This window comes from Sorex araneus, chromosome 11, assembly GCF_027595985.1.
Source record: "Sorex araneus isolate mSorAra2 chromosome 11, mSorAra2.pri, whole genome shotgun sequence".
In the NCBI taxonomy this organism is placed as follows: domain Eukaryota; kingdom Metazoa; phylum Chordata; class Mammalia; order Eulipotyphla; family Soricidae; genus Sorex; species Sorex araneus.
Window position 1 is genome coordinate 34,798,086 of NC_073312.1, and position 21,654 is coordinate 34,819,739.

General features: G+C 37.9%; 1 protein-coding gene across 1 annotated transcript in view; it reads right to left on the reverse strand.

The window, feature by feature from the left end:
* Positions 1–1,542: 1,542 nt before the first annotated feature.
* Positions 1,543–21,654, reverse strand: part of TNKS2 (tankyrase 2) — a 66,158-nt gene continuing 46,046 nt past the window's right edge. The window contains exons 18-27 of the mRNA XM_055118812.1: positions 20,857–21,045; positions 20,060–20,312; positions 18,528–18,610; positions 15,316–15,436; positions 14,454–14,551; positions 12,783–12,857; positions 10,343–10,448; positions 7,788–7,974; positions 4,933–5,089; positions 1,543–3,617 (exon numbers count right to left, since the gene is read on the reverse strand). Coding sequence (XP_054974787.1) covers positions 3,555–3,617; positions 4,933–5,089; positions 7,788–7,974; positions 10,343–10,448; positions 12,783–12,857; positions 14,454–14,551; positions 15,316–15,436; positions 18,528–18,610; positions 20,060–20,312; positions 20,857–21,045 — 1,332 coding nt within the window. The 3' untranslated portion in view covers positions 1,543–3,554. The remainder of the gene's footprint in view (positions 3,618–4,932; positions 5,090–7,787; positions 7,975–10,342; positions 10,449–12,782; positions 12,858–14,453; positions 14,552–15,315; positions 15,437–18,527; positions 18,611–20,059; positions 20,313–20,856; positions 21,046–21,654) is intronic.

The window sequence follows — 21,654 nt, forward strand, 5'->3', positions numbered from 1 at the left end:
TTGTATGTAAGGCCCTGGGTTCAATCCCTGGTACTGCATTTTTTTTTTTTTCCTTTTTTGGGTCGCACCTGGTGATGCACAGGGATTACTCCTGGCTGTGCACTCAGGAACCATGGCAGAGCTCAGGGGACCATATGGGATGCTGGGATTCAAACCCGGGTCGGCTGTGTGCAAGGCAAACATCCTACCCACTGTGCTATCACTCCAGCCCCTGCATTTTTTTTTAAACAGAAAACAAAAAACATTGCACTATAAAAGTTGCCTCTCAGTTTTTGTTCTTTCTAATTGGCTAGTACCACAGTTTGTGCCAACGCCACCTATAGGCCAGTCTGGTGTAGCTCTGATCTAGAGTTTCCTTGTATGCCATTTGGAAGTCTTGTACATGTGAATGTGATATGGATGGAAATATGGGTGGAGGACGATATAGAAAAGACACTCTGCTAATGGTGGCTGTGGAAAGCAAGAAATTTGTTATATTTTATTCTTCATTCTTTCTGGTCACACCTGGCTGTGCTTAGAGCTTACTTCTGGCTCTGTGCTAAGGATTGCTCTTGGTGGGGCTGTGGAAAACAATTGTGGTGCTGGGGATAGAACCCAGGTTTGCTGCACACAAGGCAAGTGCCCTGCCCATTGTATTATGTCTCTGGACCCAAGCAAGAACTTTCCAAGAGGGTTAAATTATTTTAGGTACTGCATGCCTAAGTTAGTAAGTATGAAAGATCGATTGGGATAGAGAGTCAGTAGATACTGAAAGGGCCATAGGACAACCTGAACGTGATAAAAATCTGACAGTTCTGGGGGAAAGAATGGGAACTACAACTTGCTTCCTCTGCTAATGAGTCCTCAAACAGGAGAGTACCACAGGTAAAAGGCCAGTCAGGAATGCTAATCACAAGTGCTTTAGAAATTTATTTGAATATTTTCTTTCTTCATCACCCTGCAAACAACTGGATCACATCACGCACTAGCATGCATGCTTAGGAAACTGCAACCAAACACCTTTATTCCTCTTTATAAGATAGATTTCTCAGGAATATATTTTAAAGTCTGTCAAAAGTTGTGCTGGATGAACTACATGTCTAAAATTTCCTTACAGCTACTTTCAGCATCTCAGGAGGTATGGTAATAACATTCAATAAGTCAAACTTTACACTGCACTCATGATCACTATTAGACTCATAACTACACTGTTTTCCTGAAATTGTGGTTTATTGTAATCTTAATTCATTTTCTCAAAAACCATTCAACACATTTATACTTATTCCAGTAATTCCATGCTACCCAGAAAAACAAGTGAATAGTTTATTAAGAATTAAATGAAGATATGGAATGTGAAACAGTACAAGATACTCAAAATGGAAATAAAGAGTACTACTCACAAAAGTTAAATCTCACTCAAAAAAAAATCACAAGACAAAATAAAAAGCAATTCCATCATTATAAAGTAAGTCATTTCATGCAAAAACTAAAAAAAAAACAAACACAAAAACAAAAATAAAAACAACCCCCCCCAAAACCCAACCCTCCCAATGCCCTCCAAGCTCCCCCCCCAAAAAAAACTATCTGAAAACACTGTCATGCTAACATATTGATCACAATTATTCATAGAAAAAAAAACACACTAAGCGATGAATTAGATGGAACAACATAGGCTGCAATATCATAAACTCATAGACCATGATGGCTTTACATGATAAGCAATTCCAGATTCACTCATACAGTAATATGGGCTAAATGTTGAGAGATAAGATATGTAAATATAAACTCCATGAACTTATCTCATTATCTTCTAATTATAAAAACTGGAAGCTTCCTGAACCAGAAAGATCATACAAAATTTGGCATACTCCATTTGTGTTTCAATAAATGACTTTAGGATCATATTTCCAATTATGAGAGCTATATAAAAGCAGTGTAAGGTCAGGAATTGACCTCTTTTTTAATGATCCCCATTAATAGCACAGAAACAGCTCCAGATATGTATTTACTTTGATTAATTCTTACTCAAAACAAGAATCATAATTTTCTAGTTCTGTATGTACAAAGTCCTTTACGCAAAGGGTCAGTTAATCTAGAACCTGAATAAAATATCAAACAAAAGTGAACTGGTACAAGGGGCAGGGGGGACGGCAGGGAGGAGAACATCATTTACAAATTGGCAGGTAAAAGTTTTGCCATAACAAATAAAAGAGACTGTTAAGCTATAACACTTCTCTCTGTACCCAGATGCGTTAAGCATATTTCACAAAGATAGTTTTACATTAGGAAATAGTCTGGAATGGCCTTTTATGGGCTAGCCTTCCCCTCTACAGCTGCCAAACTGAACATAAACCTGGTCATCATGTGGTGCACAAACTAAAAGTATAATCACAATTGGGGCAATGCCAAGAGGAAGCAACCCAGGAGTAGGAAGCACCTAGCACCGTTTTACTGGACACCTTCATTTTAAGGTTCTGGTGGACTTTACCTCTGCTACATAGAAGATTCAAAAGAAAAGGACAGGAAAAAGTACTTACAACAAAAATCTACCCACTCCCATTTGCTGATTTTTTTCTTTTTAGATTAAAGGTAATCAGAGCAAACTGGAAAATTATTTGGAATTGCCATTTCCATCTCTGAAATTTAACTTTCTATTTACATTCCATGAAAAGAATACCATAATTTTCAGTGGCAGGATTTAGCTTCTCTAAGACATAAGTACTTGCTCTAATTTTTAGAAAATGACAGGAGAAAAATTTTCAAAGCAAAACCTAGATTTTGAGGTCAGTAAAGAAACCTCTTTAGCAACCAGGACTATCATAGTTGGACCTCTTTGGAATGTGTTTATACATACAAAGATATCACTAATTAAATTCTCAGAGTTTTAATGAAATAAGATCTTAAATGGGAAAAAAATCTAATGAGATAATGCTCTATGAGCAAATTAGGGCTGATAAATGAATCTTTCCCAATTGCCCAGGTCTCTGATAACTACTCAACATAGCATCTGGAATCTAATGCAAAAAATCACGCAATTATGATGATGCAAGATGAAATATAGATGAGCAATACATATGAAAACAATCTGTAAACCGCTGCTGTTCTAAAACAGTAGATTTATATTACAAAGCAATGTAAATAAATATTGGGCTAGTACAAAAGCTCTTATTTACAGTTTTACAAATGAAATTGTATTCAGTGTAAATGCTGTGTTTTAAAGAAACACAGTACTGTATTAGTAAAATGAATTCTGTCGAGGGGGTTACAGTTTCTGGAGGAATCAATGCATAACATATAAAAGGTTCAAGTTAATTCTGTTTATAATTTAGTACAGACAAACCCAGTTTAACCTGGAATGGCATCTGTTAAAGTGCTGAAAACAGGACATATTTAGAAAACACTGTACATTATTAAAGCTTTATCAAGTCTGAATGTTAAACTTCTTTCACATTTTTTATCCTTTTGCCAGTCGTGTGAAGAAAATGACTTCTCTCAGCAAAGGAGTAAAACTTAAGAGGCCATCAGCTGCTTAGATGATTTTAAGTTCAGTGGAGTCAGTTTCCTGAAACAAGTATTTATCCATCAACCATACCTTCAGGCCTTACAATCTGATAAGTAATTAAATATTCAGGATAAGCCTAGAAGAGAAAGATTAAGCCAAATATTAGGCCAAATATAAGGGAAAAAAACAACATCTTTTTCCTTAAAAAAACAAACAAAACAAACAAAAACTTCCATAAGGATTTCTAACCTCTAGCAAGAAATTCTAAATTAGTGTTGTTGACCACAACTATTTAGGGCCATTTTTTCAAAATATCTTTGCCTTAATTCTAATTCTTTAAATTATCTTTGAATCAGCAAATCTACCTATGTGTTTGTCTGGCTTTTTTTGTTTGTTTCTGGGTCAGACCCAGTAGTATTGGAGGGTTCCATATGGTAGAAAGATGGAACTCCAAAGCACCAGTGTACAAAGCACGAATCCAATCCTCAGACCTATCTTCCCCACACTTAAAAAAATTTTTTTTTAAAATTCTGGGTCACACCCAAAATTCCAGGAGTATGCTAAGAGCGTACTCCTGGCACTAACTTCTACAGACAAGTTAACTATTAATTCTAATTATGTTTTAGAGAACAAAAAAGATCCAGTATGATGAAATCTACATTAAGTTGGTAGGTTAGTAGTAATGGTATCTTTATGATCTTGATAATCCTAAAGAATGTCTTTATATTATTTATTTTTTCGGGTCACACTCAATGGTGCTCAGGGATTAATCCTGGCGGGGCTCTGGAACTGCATAGGGCGCAGGGTATCACACCCAGGTCAGCTACAAGCAAAGCAAGTACTCTACCAGCTGTACTATCTCTCTGGCCTCAAATGTCCTTATTTTAATATAAAATATACATTGAAGGGTTTAAGGGTAAATAAATAATTTATTTGCTATAATTTATTATAGTAAATATAACTTACTATAATTTATTATCTATAATTTTACTTAAGCAATTTAAAAGAAAATTTCCATCTGTATTCACAGGGAGAAAGAGAAATTTGACTGACAAGAGCGACAAAATTAAAATGTTAACATTTGGAAAATCTGGGTAAGAGATATAAAGGAACTCTCTCTGCTACTTTTCTGAAAGTTTAAAATTATTTTCAAGTAAAAGTGAATGTCAGGGGCTGGAGTGATAGTACAGTGGGTAGGGCATTTGCCTTGCACGAGGCTGACCTGGGTTTGATTCCCAGCATCCCATATGGTCCCCTGAGCACCGCCAGGAGTGATTCCTGAGTGCAAAGCCAGGAGTAGCCCCTGTGCATCGCCAGGTGTGACCCAAAAAAGAAAACAAATAAGCAAAAACCCAAAAATAATGTGAATGTCAATTTAAGGGGTTAGTAAGAAGGTTAATATATGGCTCTACAAAGTTTATTTTGAAGATAATTAACTACAGCTTACTTACCTGTTCTCCTCTGTAAATAACATACTCAGATAATGCTAGGCCGTTGACACTGGGTCGACCAGTGACTGAGTGATGCCCTGGAGGAGAATGTGCCATCTTCATTGCACTGAACTGCAGGAAAGACTTTCCTAAGGTCACTCGGCAAAAGAGCAGCTGTCTATTATATGAAAAGAAAAGATTACGCTGAAGACAGGCAGATTATGACAATTCTGTATACATTTCAAATTTTTAAAAAAGCGCATTTATATGTAATAAAAACTTTTAAAAAATCTTTTTATTATTAAAGGAATATAAACATGCCTTCTAATCTTATTATTGAAAGACTCTGTTATAATAATTACTCTACTTTTTCTATAAAACCTGAAAAAAAAAAAACGCTTACAGATATGCAGCTTCTGCCATCCTGTTAATATTCAAGCAAAAACACAAACTATTGGTTAAGTGGGAACAGAAAGGTCTATGGGGCTTCCATGAAGTGGTCTGTAAAGTTAATCCAAGGACATCCAACTCACTTCAAATATATTTTAAATCTGTTGAGATCTCCCAATTCTACTGCAACCATTAAGTTCAAACCAAGTTTCACCTGACTTCTAACAATAGTCTCTGAATTGTTTCTTCGTTTCTCTAATTTTTGCTCAAACTAATTATCCAAGCAACCAATGATTTAGAAAATACCCTCCACCAAATAGAACTCCAACAATCCATAAATCTGACTGTACCAGGTTTGCTTAAATTCTTTTAGAGGCAGCTCAGCATACTTAGAACATTATCAATTCTTTACAATGGGTACAATTTCTCTCTCTCTCTCTCACACACACACACAGTATTTATACTGTCTGTCACTGTCATACCATTTCTCATCGGTTTGCTCTAGTGGGCACCAGTAATGTCTCCATTGTGATTGTACCAGGTTTGCTTAAACTCTTTTAGAGGCAGCTCAGCATACTTAGAACATTATCAATTCTTTACAATGGGTACAATTTCTCTCTCTCTCTCTCACACACACACACAGTATTTATACTGTCTGTCACTGTCATACCATTTCTCATCGGTTTGCTCTAGTGGGCACCAGTAATGTCTCCATTGTGATTGTACCAGGTTTGCTTAAACTCTTTTAGAGGCAGCTCAGCGTACTTAGAACAACATATCAATTCTTTACAATGGGTACAATTCCTCTCTCTCCTCTCTCCTCTCTCTCTCTCTCTCTCTCTCTCTCTCTCTCTCTCTCTCTCTCTCTCTCTCTCTCTCTCTCTCGTCTGTCACTGTCATACCATCACTCATCGATTTGCTCTAGTGGGCACCAGTAATGTCTCCATTGTGAGACTCGTTACTGTTTTTGGCATATCGAATACACCACGAGTACCATGCAAGGGAGCTTGCCAGGCTCTCCGAGAGGGGTGGAGGAATCAAACCCAGGTCAGCCTCGTGCAAGGCCAATGCCCTACCCACTGTGCTATCACTCCAGCCTCTGACAATCACTTTTACTTGAAAATAAGTTTAAACTTTTAGAAAAGTAGCGGAGAGAATTGCGTTATATCCTTTACCCAAATTTTCCAAAAGTTTTTCAAATTTTCCAGCCAATATTTATATTGTTGTTGTTTTTTTTGGCCACATCCAGTGATGCTCAGGGCTTATCAAATTTCACACACAAACACACACACAGACACACACACATGTATTTATAATATTGTTTTTTTTTTTGCCACATTCAGTGGCAAAATCCAGCAAACTTATCCAGGAAGCTCTAGAGAAAACAGTATGATGGGGCTAGAGTGACAGTACAGTGGGTTGAGTGTCTGACTTTCACATGCTGACTGTGGTTCAATCATCTCTGGCACCCCATATGGTACCTTGAACACCATCGGGCATGATATCTGAGTGTAAATTCAGGAAGAAAGCCATGAATACTGCAGTTGAAAAGTTACTTCCTCTAAAAGTTACTTATTAGAAATTTAAGTAAATAAAATTTCTTGTTCCCTCAAACAAAAGACTGGCCTACCCCAGTTCTAAAAGAACATCTAAAATTACTTGTTTTGGTTCTTTCCATTCTAAAGAAGCCCACGCTCTCTTGAGCATGTATCTTACCCTACCTCCCTTTCCCCACTTTTTACTTTCCCAGTAAACTTTTTACACTTAAAAAACTACCTGTTTCTATTTTAGTTTTTTTCTTTGACTCTAAATGCCGGACTAAGTAATAGTTGTCAGATTAAGCAAATCACCATCTCTAGATTTTTCCTTAAAAGCATATAAAAAACAGAGACAGAGAAAGAGACAAGGAGAGAGAGGAAATAGAGAGGAAGAGATGGAGGGGAGGGGAAAGAAAGAATCTTTTAGTTTTAAGAAACATGTCTAGTTTGGAATTCTAAAGTTGTGCTGGGGCCGAAGTGATTGCACAATGAGTAGGGTGCTTGCCTTGCATGTGGCTGACCTGGGTTGGATTCCTGACACCCCATACGGTCCCTTAAGCACAGCTGGGTGATTCCTGAGTGCAGAGCTAGGTGCAACCCCTGAGTACTGTTAGGTGTGATTCCTCCCCCCACCAAAAGCTGTTCAAGGTCATGTCCACAAATTTCTCACGTCTCACATGTGAAAATACTTTTTAATAAAAACATTTAAATTGAGGTTATGTTTTAGCAGTACAGTTTCATAATTCTTCAAATGTATTTACTACACCAACTGCTGAAGTACCAACATCCTTCTACCACACACCACTGGATCCTCACCAATAAACTAAGTTCTGTGTTGTTTTGGTTGTCAAGGGTTGTTTTGGTCTGACTTTGATCTGTTCCCTCGCTGTATGAAACCAGTTCTTATCCGATTCTCATACAAATAAATGAGGAGGAGTGATTTCTTACCTGTGACAAATATAACAAGATCTATCTTTGTGAACTGGACATCCAGTGCCTCCTCCAATTCCATAAACATACTGATTGCTTTTGGAGGAGTTTTCAGCAAAATAAATCCCGGCTCCAAACATGCCACCTATGTAGGCATGTCTTTCATCGAAGCCTTTATGGATAATTGCATTCACAAATGGAGACCCTAAAACACACGCAGATGGATATAAACAATTTAAGATGAACTTAGAACAAAACTAATCTTTTAGAAATAAATTTTAAAGATATTTTTTACATTAAGAACCAATAGGGGCCACTTCTGGTAATATCAGCCTCTAGAGCTACAACTGGCAATGCTGGAAGGAGGTGGGTAGGGAGGCATGGGGTACTAGGAGTAAAATACGCTAAGCAAATGCTCCTCCATTTAAGCTGTTTCTTAGGCCCTAGAAGTTAAATTTTTAAACATGTACACGATAAAGCAAAACCAACCCCCCCGCCCCCGACAAATACCCCAAGATCAAAACACACACAACAACAACAACAAGGTAATAAATTACTGGCAGCCAGTTCACTGCTTCAGAATAAATATAATTTTAGAAGAATTTGCTATTGTTAATGTTCCTATGGATGGTATGTTAGATGTCAAATAATACAGCAACTAGAAAAACAAAATGAAATTACAATGCTTGAACTACAAAACTTTTAACTCCAAAGCTATAAACAAACCCATCAAGAATTACATAATTTATATGGTAAGACTGAATACAATTAGATCTTACAATGACACAATGTTTGTGTTCCTGTTTTTATAGCAGAAGTCTCTAAAATACCCCTTTCCTATTCATTTTCTTCTTTAGGCCTCTTCTTTACCCTCCAACTTAACTGCTTTTTATATCTGCTATATGAGTCTACCTGTGAATGTAGTAATGTTCTTTATTCTTTGTATTTTGACTTCTTTCTCATCCTTCCTTGCTTGTATAGCAAAAGGAATTTAGCCAATGAGAAGGTATAAAGCCTGTCAAACAGCCTAGGGAATGGAGGGAGTTGGAAAAGCTAAATGATCCATGAAATGCCCTAGTTCTCAAGGGGCAGGAGAATATAATGACTCCGACTAAGAGAAATGGTGAAGAAGAGACTTAATTATTTAAAACTGCAAAAATCAAAATAATTTCAATAGGCCACTTTTCGCCCAGATGAGACCCCGAGCGGCCACACACGAATGGCTCCTCCGTTCCTGAGCAACCATAATCCCAGAGGCCCACTAACTACTTTCGGCACCCAGTAGCTTCTTGCAGAAATGCCTCTATAGACTATGAACTAAGCTACGGCCCCATGCTGCCCCGGGAGGGGAAAGGTTTTTCTCTCTCAATCTTTCCTTTCAGTGGTGGCGGCATGGCGACTACCATCTTTTAGAACCCACTAAACAGACATATGAGCTGGCAGTGATGAAACTTCTGGCAGAAATTTCTCTGAACTTAATTACTATAACACCAGAAATTTAAAACCTCGTGGCCGCAACAGCCTCATTTGCTCTTCGTTCTCAGCAATGGAAAACATATCAAATGATGCCTTTTCGGCAGGTCTGATTATTTGGGGAAATTTCCAAATAATAATAGTGAGTTTTCAGTTGAAATACTGAATGTAATCAAAGAAAAGAGAGATTAAAGTTAAAATCATCAGCCACACAGGTTAAGGGGGGGTAGGATGGGAGGTATTCTGGGGCTCTTGGTGGTGGAACATGTGCACTGGTGAAGGGATGGGTGTTTGATCATTGTATGACTGGGACTTAAACCTGAAAGCTTTGTAACTTTTCTCATGGTGATTCAATTAAAAAAAAAAAAGGAAAAAAAAAAAGAAAAAGAATTCAGTTAGTCGTGTAGCGATTTTTGTTTTAATTCAGTACAGGAAACTTAAAAAAAATTTATATTAAATATTTATTAATTTATAAAACCTCATTCTAATCAATACATAATGTGCTTGGCGACATCAGATTATAAGATGATTTCTAGAATCTTGGAATGAGAAGTACCATTTAGAGGTTATTTATCAATTCAGTTATAACCATTCTTCTGTAGGTTTGTAAAATTTATGTTCTGGGGCCTCATCCAGTATGCTCAAAGTTGACTGACTCCTGGCAGTGCTCAGGAGACTATATGGGGTGCTAAGGATCAAACCTAGGACAGTTGTGTTCAACCCAAGCACCTTATTTGCAATACTGTCTTCCTGGCCTCTTGTTTGTAAAATTTAAATGCTGTGTTTTTAACTTCACCAGTTTTTAAAAATACTCAATAATCAAGGTCAAATGAAGGTGCAATTGGGAGCCTGAGGACACAATGAACACTATTAATATCTATATACTCATTCGCTAAAATTCAAATGGTAATTCTATTTACAAACCATTATAAAATGTATATGTAACAAGTAGAGAGTAGAAATATAAAACTAATTTTGAGTAAGTGCATATAATTTTGAAAATATGACATGAGGAATACACATTCATTTTTCTTTCAGACTTGGTAAAAACTATCATAAAGTGCATGAGGATGGGTAGCACGCAGTGAGTGGAATCTTACCATGAAATAGCATTCTTTCATTTGCATGGTTGTGGTTTTCTTCAGAAACTTCTTTTCTCCTATGAGTATACCTTTCCCATAGTTTCTTGTTACAAACTTTCTGGATCTATAAGCCACCACAAGAAAAAAAAATTAAATTAGGTAATAATAATTACATACTGACTTGTTCACCTAGTTAAAAAAAATGGGCTTCACAGGTAGAGTTTTTCTTTGAACTATAAGTTATTATTTTAGAAGCTAAAAATATTTTGTCCCAATCATAAAAAATAAAACTATAGTTATGTTTTAGAAATAAAAAATTTCAAGTGGGATAAAAAACTACATATGGCCATATATGATGGTTAAGAGGTGCTGTAGAGAGAGCAAAGTGGCCCTGCATGTGGCCAACCCAGGTTAGATTCCCAGCATCCCATATGGTCCCCCAAGCACCGCCAGGAGTAATTCTTGAGTGCAGAGCCAGGAGTAACCTCTGTGCATCGCCGGGTGTGACGGAAAAAAAAAAAAAATTTAACTGATGATTATTCCCAGTCTCGCTCATTAGAATTACTACCAACAGAATCTCCTAGTCAGGTATGTTATACTCTGTATATATCTTAGAAATTATATTCTTTTATTGAATCACCATGTGGAAAATTACAAAGCTTTCAGGTTTAAAACTCAGTCATACAATGCTCTAACATCCATCCCTTCACCAGTGCACATATTCTACCACCAAGAATCACAGTATACCTCCCCCCCCCACCTCCCCAGCCCCCCACCCCACCTGTGTAACTGATAAATTTCACTTTACTCAAAGTACCATCTTAAATGATTTTGAATAAGTATTTGAGAGTTGATGCAGGTCTGACTCCTGAACAAATAGCCAAAAGAGCTCCTGAGCATCACCAAATGTGGCTTCTCATCAAAGGAAAAAAAAAAGAAAATAACCACATTAAAAATGTTTCTAATACACAAAATATCCCTATTCTCTCTATATTGTCTTTTCCTACCAATTCCCACAAATTATTTGGGGAAGATTTAAAGATACTGGTTTCATTGGGAGTTATTTCCAAGATCAAAATTCAGTCCTAGTTGTTACTGCTTGACTGTTTGTAGGTCTACTGCCACCTGCTGGTCTAAGAGCAAATCTGGATTCTAGCAGTTTTTTTTTTTTTTTTTTTTTTTTTTTGCTTTTTGGGTCACACCCTGCCATACACAAGGGTTCCTCCTGGCTCTGCACTCAGAAATTACTCCTGGCGGTGCTCAGGGGACCATATGGGATGCTGGGAATCGAACCCAGGCCAGCTGCGTGCAAGCCAAACACCCTACCCGCTGTGCTATGTTGGCCTTACATGAAGTAGACCTGGGTTCGATACCTGGCATCCCATATGGTCCCTCCGTGGACAGCCAAGAGTAGTTAACTAGTTCGAGGGGGCTGTATAGTACAGTGGACAGGTTACTTTAATTTTAATTTTTTGGTTTTTGAGCTACACTTGGCTGTGCTCAGGGCCTATTCCTGGCTCTGCACTCAGGGATCACTCCTGGCAGGGTTTCTGGGGACATCATGTGCAAGGTATGTGTCCTACCTGCTGTCTGGCCCCCTTAAAACATTTCTTACAGACTTTACAAAATGTAAAGATGTAAGATATGAAAAATGGTATTTGGGCTGGCAAGATAGTACAATGGGATAGAATTCGTCTTGCATGCGGCCAACAAGTTTGATCCCTGGCATCCCAAATGGCACCCTGAGCACTGCCAAAAGTAATCCTTGAGCAAGGCTGGTGTGACCAAAAAAATGATATTTGAGATTTCAGAAACCTGAATTAGTCAGAGTTAATGATATATAATGCACGGTGTAACAGAGTCCTTTCATGAGCCATAAAATTAAAGAATTTAAAAAAATTATGTATTTCATTGTGCTTATACACTTTTTTGATTTACATTTGAAATTTTAGGTGCACACCCAAGCTGGCCAAGTACAAGGCTACATGCTCTCACTGGTCAAACACATTTATATTCCTACATCCATAAGACTTACCATCTATAAGTAAAGCATAACACAACTACAACTGAATATATTCAACAGGGCTGGCAATGAAAACAGTGTCAGGATTTTGAAAATTTTAACTTTCTAAGGATGTACAATCTTTGCTCAAATATCTCGATGTAATGCCAAAGATTTACTGAGTTGAACAGATCATTGTATTCTTTAGAAAGTTAATGATTTTTTCCCTCAGCTTTCATTTTTTTATTGTTTATTATTTTTTTTTGGGGGGGGTCACACCTGGCTCTGCACTCAGGAATTACTCCTGGTGGTGCTCAAGGGACCATATGGGATGCTGGGAATTGAACCCAGGTTGGCCTCGTGTAAGGCAAACGCCCTACCTGCTGTGCTATTGCTCCAGCGCCTCCCCAACTTTTAGAGCTATGGTCTCAGCAAACTCTTTTTCACCGATTTTACCTTGAGAATATTGTATCTGTTGAAGATTCCGCCTGCGTGACCACCATCTCTGTGCTCTCGAACTGTACTTTGCATCTGATAGGAAAATAATTTAAAATATATTAGTTTTTATGTATTTTCTGATTTGAGGAACATGACTCTATGATTGTGAGAATACAAAAATATTTTAATGTTTATGCTGTGTAAAGAATATGTATTTTTATTTTTGCTTTTGGGCCAAACATGGTGGTGCTCAGGGCTTACTCCTGACTCTGGGCTCAGGTATATACTCCTGGTGGTGCTAGAAGGACCTTAGAGGGTGCTGGGGATTGAACCTAGGTCAGGTGTGTGCAAGGCAAGTGCCCTGCCCATTATACTATTTCTCCAGTTCTGGAATATGTGTTCTTGAGATAGTTATTAGCATCCTCAATCTGAAAACAATATAGGTAAAAATTATATGTTAACTAAAGGTGGAAAAACAATTAAGTGAATGCATATGTAAGCTAAATATAGTTAATCATTTAATACAATTAAAAATATAAAACTGATAGGCCGGAGCAATAGTGAACAGGCAAGGCTTTTGCCTCTCATGTAGCCAGGTTCAATCATTAGCATCCTATAATGGTCCCCTGAGCACTACCAAGAATGATTCCTGAGTGCAGATCTAGCATCACCAGTGTGTAACCAAAAAAAAAAAAAAAGATTCAGTGATTTACTTGTTCCAATGAATGCATTTTTTCCTAATAAACTACAATTTGTATTTCACAAGATATGAAATTTCTTGAGTTTTAAACCCAAATCTCTGTATTTAACTTTCAAAATTTCAGTGGACCCAAAGATTTTGTAGAAAGAAAGCTAGAAGGGGGGCCGGAGCGATAGCACAGCGGGTAGGGCGTTTGCCTTGCACGCGGCCGACTCAGGTTCGATCCCCGGCATCCCATATGGTCCCCCAAGCACCGCCAGGAGTAATTCCTGAGTGCAAAGCCAGGAGTAACCCCTGAGCATCGCTGGGTGTGACCCAAAAAGAAAAAAAAAAAAAAAGCTAGAAGGAAAATGTCCTGGATAAATATTGTCACTATGTTTTTTTTGGGGGGTGGGGGGCTTTTTGGGTTATACCTGGTAATGCTCAGGGGTTAATCCTGGCTCTGCACTCAGTAATCACTCCTTGCAGTGCTCAGGGGACCATATGGGATGCTGGGGATTAAGCCTGGGTATTGCTCCAGTCCCAGTATCACTACATTTTGAGCTTTTTAAGATATTGGGCTTATTTAACTCTTTTAGGAAAGGAGGAGATACAACGCTCTTAACTGAGAGAAACCATTCTCACAACAGAATTCTGTTGTTATCAACTGTAGAAATGAGCCAAGTTACTGCAATTAAGTTTTACTGGGGGGAATGTAGTCTAAATGCAGATTTTTGAAGTTCTGAAGATTGTAAAGAACAAGGGATAATTAAAAAAATTCTATAGATTGAGTCTGGATGTAGGGCGCCTGCCTTGCATACAACCGATCTGGGTTCAAATCCCCAACATCCCATAAGGCCTCAGGAGTGCAGCATCAGGAATAAGCAGTGAACATCGTCAAGTGTGGTCCAAAATCAAACAAGGAAAAATAAATCCTACATGTTCAAGTAAAGAGACCTCCAGGAAATTTAGCCTTTGAACCAACTTTCATTTAAGGCTTATGTCCATACCTCTTCCTCTACAGATTGAAACTCTTTATCATCAGGAGACAGATCAATAAGAATTGTTCCACTGCCAGAAGTGTTCAGAGTTAAGTATGGGTTAAGACCTATTAAATAAAATTTGAAGGTAAAAACATTGCCAACAAACAGTAATAACTAAAATTCAGCTGATCTATAGAGCTTTACCACCAATTTAAAGGTTTTTATTTTCTAGTAACTTAGGTTTATAGGAAGGCTGCATGTAAGAACAAGATGTTCTAGGTACGCATCATTTACTAAACTTGCTCTGTTTAGTATAGCCACAGTATATTTGCTAAAAGTTAGTAAATTAAAGTCTTTTATTTGGATTTGGGTTTCACCAGTTGTTCCTATATTAATGTTCTTTGTCAGGATCCATATCAGAATCCTATACTTCCTTCAAAGAAGAAAATATTCAAATTTGTTTGTAAAATTTGAATTTCCCAATATATTTACAATATATTTTCCCAACATATTTACAAGTGTTCCCAATATGTTTACAAGTTTCCTAATATATTTACAAGTGTTTAGAAAAAGAGACTGATAACATTATTTTATCAACTAGACTGATACCCAAATTACAATCATAAAATTTTAGAATTAAAATAACTTCAGAAATAACTAGACAGAAATAATTTCTGCCTGAAGAAATTTTCAGATCTGGGTCCAGAAATTTTACTTAGGTTCAAATAACTGATATCAGCAGCTTAACAATAAAGGCTTTTCAAATCCTAATTAAAGTTCATCATATTAAAAAGATGCTCTGTTACAGATTTTCAAGTGATCAATTAGTAAGAAGAGTCTGTCTTTATGCACACTATTATACTGAATAGGACATTCAAAAATAAAATACCTTGTTGTCCAGAGATAAGTCTTTCAACTCCCTTAATTAGTTTGTGTCTATGTCCGTAAGCATTGATTCCAATCTCCTTCAGTTCCTTGTGCCCCATTTCAACCAATACATCCAAAGTTATCTTAATAAAAGAGAATGAAACTGTTTAGCACTTACTCATACAGCGGTGTTCTCACATGTATTAGATTCATGTATTTATTTCAAATTATTCTTTGATTAGCTTAGACATGAAAACAGTTGTTGAAATGAAAAGCTACAGCTCATTAAACAGAAAGTTACGTTTTTTTTTTTTTTTTAAATTTATTTATTTTTAATTAGAGAATCACCGTGAGGGTACAGTTACAGATTTATACACTTTTGTGCTTATACTTCCCTCATACAAAGTTTGGGAACCCATCCCTTCACCAGTGCCCATTCTCCACCACCCGTAAACCCAGTGTCCCTCCCACCCTCCCCAATCCCATCTCCCCCCCACCCCACCCTGCCACTGTGGCAAGGCATTCCCTTCTGTTTTCTCTCTCTAATTAGCTGTTGTGGTTTGCAATAAAGGTGTTGAGTGGCCGCTGTGCTCAGTCTCTAGCCCTCATTCAGCCCGAAACTCCCTTCCCCCACATGGCCTTCGACTACAATGTAGTTGGTGATCGCTTCTCTGAGTTGACCTTTCCCCGGAACGTGAGGCCAGCCTCGAAGCCATGGAGTCAACCTCCTGGTACTTATTTCTACAGTTCTTGGGTGTTAGTCTCCCACTCTGTTATTCTATATACCATAGATGAGTGCAATCTTTCTATGTCTGTCTCTCTCAGAAAGTTACGTTTTGAATGAGAGAATCAAGTTCTTTCCATTGAGCCTAAAAACTTGAAACTGCAAAATAAAAATGCACTTTGAGAGTGGGAGTGATAGTACAGCGGGTAGGACGTTTGCTTTGTACGCGGCCGACCCGGGTTCGATTCCCAGCATCCCGTATGGTCCCTTGAGCACCGCCAGGAGTAATTCCTGAGTGCAAAGCCTGGGTATGACCCAAAAAGTAAAATACAAAACAAAACAAAACCAAAACCAAAACCAAAACCAAAAAACACCCACTTTGACAAAAACTATGCAAGAGGTTGGAGAGATATAGGGGTTAAGGTGTTTGCCTTGTACACAGTCAACCTAGTTCAATCCTGGACACCAAAAACCAGAAACGGCAAAATAAAAACGCACTTTAATAAACAATGCCAGGGGTCAGAGAGATTGTATAGGAGTTAAGGCACTTGCCTTGCTTGTGGCCAACCTTGTTTCAAACTATGGTACTGCATGGCTCTTCCATTTCCCCTGTCCTCACCTTCTGCACTCTGGGTACAAAGCTAATAGCAGTCCCTGAGCAACATTGAATGTGGCCTCCAAACCAAAAAATAAACAACAATTAAAAAAAAAAAAGGAACTATGCTAGGGGCTAGAGAGATAGTGTTACACTGTTCCCTCAGCCTGTCCAGGCGCAGCCTTGGAAGGCCCCTGTACACTTGTGAGGTCGTCTGCTATGAGGTCCTTGCAGCACTGCATCCTCAGGTCTTTGCATCGAACCACTGGCTATTGGCTGAGAATTACTGGGAGGGGTTTCCTGGCCTTCTGAGCACCACCAAAGAGGGCCCCTGCCAAAACACAAAGTTTATACTACCTGGTATTTCTATATCTTTGTTCAAACTAACCCTTTTTTACTTTAAATCCTTTATGCAGTCTCACTAAACTGAAAAGATATTAAAAATCCAATATTTTGGTTTGTTCATTTGTTTTTGGGCCACACTGGGCAATGATAAAAGGTAAGTTACTACTGACTCTGTATTCAGGAATTACTCCTGGTGATGCTGAGCAGGGAACCATACGAGATGACAGGGCTGGAACCCCGGTTGGCTGTGTACCAGGCAAGGTCCCTCTTTGTTGTAATATCACGCCAACCAGAAAATCCCCCATTTTTTGGGGGGTCACACCCAGCGATGCACAGGGGTTACTCCTGGCTCTGCACTCAGGAATTACCCTTGGCGGTGCTCAGGGGACCATTTGGGATGTTGGGAATTGAACCCGGGTCAGCCATGTACAAGGCAAACACCCTACCTGATGTGCTATTGCTCCAGCCCCCGATTATTTACACATCTTATTTGAAAATTTCCCTAAAAAGTTCAGCAACAACAGTAATAGTTTTCTTTCTTTCAATTCCTAAAACCTATTCCATAAACCTAATTTTTGCATGCTCTTATTATAGTTCACATAACTACATCAAAAATTTCTTAAGAGGGGCTGGAACAATAGCACAACGGGTAGGGTGTTTGCCTTGCACAAGGTCGACCCGGGTTCGATTCCCAGCATTCCATATGGTCCCCTGAGCACCGCCAGGAGCAATTCCTGAGTGCAGAGCCATGAGTGACCCCTGAACATCGCCAGGTATGATCCAAAAAGCGCAAAAAAAAAAAAAAAAAATCTTAACAGTACAAGTCAACAGTAATTGCAGTTTCTGAACAACAACTATAATATATATGCATTTATGTATATACATACACACATACAAATGAATTACTTTATTTTTAATTTTTTTATTTTTTTGCTTTTCGGGTCACACCTGGCAATGCACAGGGGTTATTCCTGGCTCTGCACTCAGGAATCGCTCCTGGCGGTGCTCAGGGGACCATATGGAATGCTGGGAATCAAACCCAGATTGGCCGAGTGCAAGGATTGGCCACTGTTCTGTCACTCCAGCCCCACGAATGAATTATCTTAAACAATTCTAAAAAGTTCTGATAGGAGCTGAAGTGACAGAATAGTCAGTAGGGCGTTGCCTTGCATGTGACCAACCAAGATACGATCCCTGGCATTTCAAAGGGTTCCCAAACACGGCCAAGAGCAATTCTTAAGTGCAGAGACAGGAGTAGCCCTTGAGCATTGTTAGGTGTGGCCCAACCAACCAAATTCTGATAGATAGTAGACATATTAACATACTTATCCACAGTGTACAGCAAAATGTGAAGACCAATGATGATAGTGATTAAAACAATAGAACTGAACAAAAGAGTAAGGATAACATATCTTACAGCTCAGATGTGAAAGATGCATGCAGTGAATAAACATTTCTGAATTTTTCTATGTGTTAAATTGTAAATGACTATTTAAAAATAAAAAAAAAGAAACTCTTTCCTTTGATATTTCATAAAATACCAAAGTAAAAGAATTACACATCTACTCACCTGTTCTCTCTCAAATATATCCATTAGGTGCTCAAGGCCAAGATTCCTTACAAACTGAGTTATGCTAAAATCTACTCCTGGAACTGAAAAATAGAAAATGCAGAACAAAATTTCTTATCAGAATAACATATTAATATGGTATAATAATACTTTCTTTAGTATTACAGTATGTCAAGGAGTATAATGATGAATCAAAACACTAATAGCTACTTGGGATAATAGTGAATATAACATCAAAATCTGGAAAGAGAAATCTATAAAATGTCAATGTCAAAATGAAAAGGGACTAAGTAGTTTGCTATCAGAGGGTAACTTGATTAAAAATATTTTTTCCGATTAAAAATTATTCTAAACTATCTTTAGAACACACATTCAAATACTAATATGACAATCATATCTCAATTTAAAAAAGTATTAGATAAAACCAATCCAAAGCTAATCCTGGGGGCTTGGGGAAGAGAGATAATATAGCAGGAAAGGAAGGTGCTTACCTTGCATGTGGCTGAACTCATCTAGATCCCGAAACCCCATATGGTACCCCAACCCCTGCCAGGAGTGAGGCTTGAGCATAGAGCCGAAATAAGCCTCTCCCCACACCCCCAATAAGCCTTGAGCCCTGCCAGGTGTGGCCCAAACCAAATAGCACCACCAAACAAACAAACAAACAAACAAACCGTCCCTGACAAAATCAAAGTTAATAGACAAAAGGGGCAGAAAAGGTAGAGGGGTTTCTAGAGATGATTGTGAAGGATGGTGACGCTGGTGGTAGTTGTGGTGTGATAACTAACAACTGAAGAGAGATATATAAAAGCACTCTGAAATGTACACAGTGATATAATTTAAATTACTATTTAAAAAAAGAAACAGTGAAATGTTTCTATTTAAAAAAAGAAACAGTAAAATGAATACTTAAAATGAAAAGAGACTAAGTAATTTTTCTATCAGATGTAGCAAAAAGTATTTAAGAACTCTGTAATAATAATAAAAGAAGTACAGAAAGGTGCATTACTTAACCAAAAAAACGTTCTAACCCTTTCAAAAAGACTTCACCTCTAAAGAAGCATACCAGGGTCTGGAGAGAAGAGTACAGTAGAGAAGGCTCCAGGAGAGATTCCCTGAGCACAGAGGCAAAAGTAAGCCTTGATGGGGGGCGGCCAGAGTGATAGTACAGTGGGTGGATGCGTGTGTTGCACGCAGCTAAACTGGGATTCAATCCCTGGCATCTTATATGGTCCCCCAGTACTGTCAGGAATAATTCTTGAGTGCAGAGACAGGTGTAATCCTTGAACATGGGTATGGCCCCAACCCCCCCCTCCACCCACACCCACACCCACACGAAGAAAAGCCATGTCCATAAGTGGATGTGGGGTCCAAAAAGCGAAACAAAAATAAAGCCCAAACAAAAAGAGACAAAAATTTTGGTTTAACCTAACAACAAAAGCTGTATTCAAAGTTGAAAAAATGGCTTTTTAGCAGTCTAAATGATATCTGGCTATAATACCAGTTAGTTCCCTCTTGAAGGATGCTTTTACCTTCTTTTTTCTCCAAACCAGATGCACCCTCTGTTCCACTTGAACTGACTAGTGAGGACAGTTCAGAAAAACTCCCAGATAAGTTGTCAAGACTGCTGGCTGCAGAAAGACTCGATGGACTGGATGGACCTGATGATAAAGTATCTGTGGTTGTTCCTGGAGTTCGCACACCATTGAGCACTTGAGGTTTGTAACATGAAGGCAGAGCAGAAGGAGGCATGGCTGCTGTCAGGAGAGCACTGACGTCATCAGCCTAGAGCACAAGTTGGAGAGAAGTACCATAAGCAAGTTTTAAAATTCTAATATACCTGACATAATGTATTTAAATATTGACAAAACCCCAGCCCACCTGCATCAGATTTATTATATCAAATGATTGTATTATATAAGTGAAGCAATTAGGTAACAGCATCTCTTCCACAATACACAGAACAAAAATAATCAATGTTTAGCAAACCAATTGACACTAATCAATGTTTAGCAAAAAATAAATTCCAGTTCTCACTGTATTCCTTCCCTGTGTCTTGAGATTCATTGAGGGCCTACCTTAATTGAGTTACCCAACTAAAATAAAAAGGCTATTTTACCTGAAAATTTAATTCCCATTTTCAAAAAGTACACAGCATAAATACAACAACTGGTAATTTTACTGCTGCATTTTAATAGAGAAGATATCGTAACTTTAAATTGGCCTAAAACCAAAACACGCGACATATATCATGAAAATACTTGATATATGTCATGTGAACTACAAGTCAAGAAAACATTAAGATTTTTTTAAAAAGCCCATCACTTACTGAAACTAAATCTAAAGGTGTTTGTCCTTCCTGATTTTTAAGAGTAGGATCAGCTCCATGGGCCAACAATAAAGCACAAAGCTGTGTCCGTCCCTTTTGGGCTGCTTCATGCAAAGGTGTGAAAGCCCATTTGTCCGTGGCATTGACACATGCATTATACTTTATTAGTAAAGCAGCTACATCTACATGCTGTAAAAGAAAATATTCTTGTTACAGTCTGAAATATTACTTTATTACTTGGTAAGTTTTTTCTGAAGGGGTCCTACTTAAGGTGCTCAGGACTTTCTCCTTGCAGTGCCTGAGGTACCATGTGGTATTGGGGATTCTACCCAGGTCAGTTGCCTCATGTGAGGCATTACTTCTCTAACCCTGACACTTTAGTTCTTTAAGAAAGTAGTTATATAACAATATTTTCTATTTTAAAAGTTACTCTGTAAATGAAAGAACTGTGTTTCTTCCCAGCATCATAAATTATGGCTTGTTGGGAAAAAAAATTACAGGAGACACTTCTATAATTTAAGAAACTTAAGAAAACAATTAAAAATTCTACACAGGAGGGAACTAAACTATTAAGACTTTAAAAATGTCTCACTTATTCAAGTGTTGTCAATGACGAAAATTAACTTATAAATCATCAACTTTCCTCAATTACACAAACTATATTATGGTCAACACTAGCTGTAGCATTCAGGACTGCTAAAAGCCAGGAACAATAAAAGCATCTGAATCTCTAAAAATTTCTATCAATCCCGAGGGTTTTCAGGTTGCCAATATAAAAAGTCAGCAACATCTCATCGA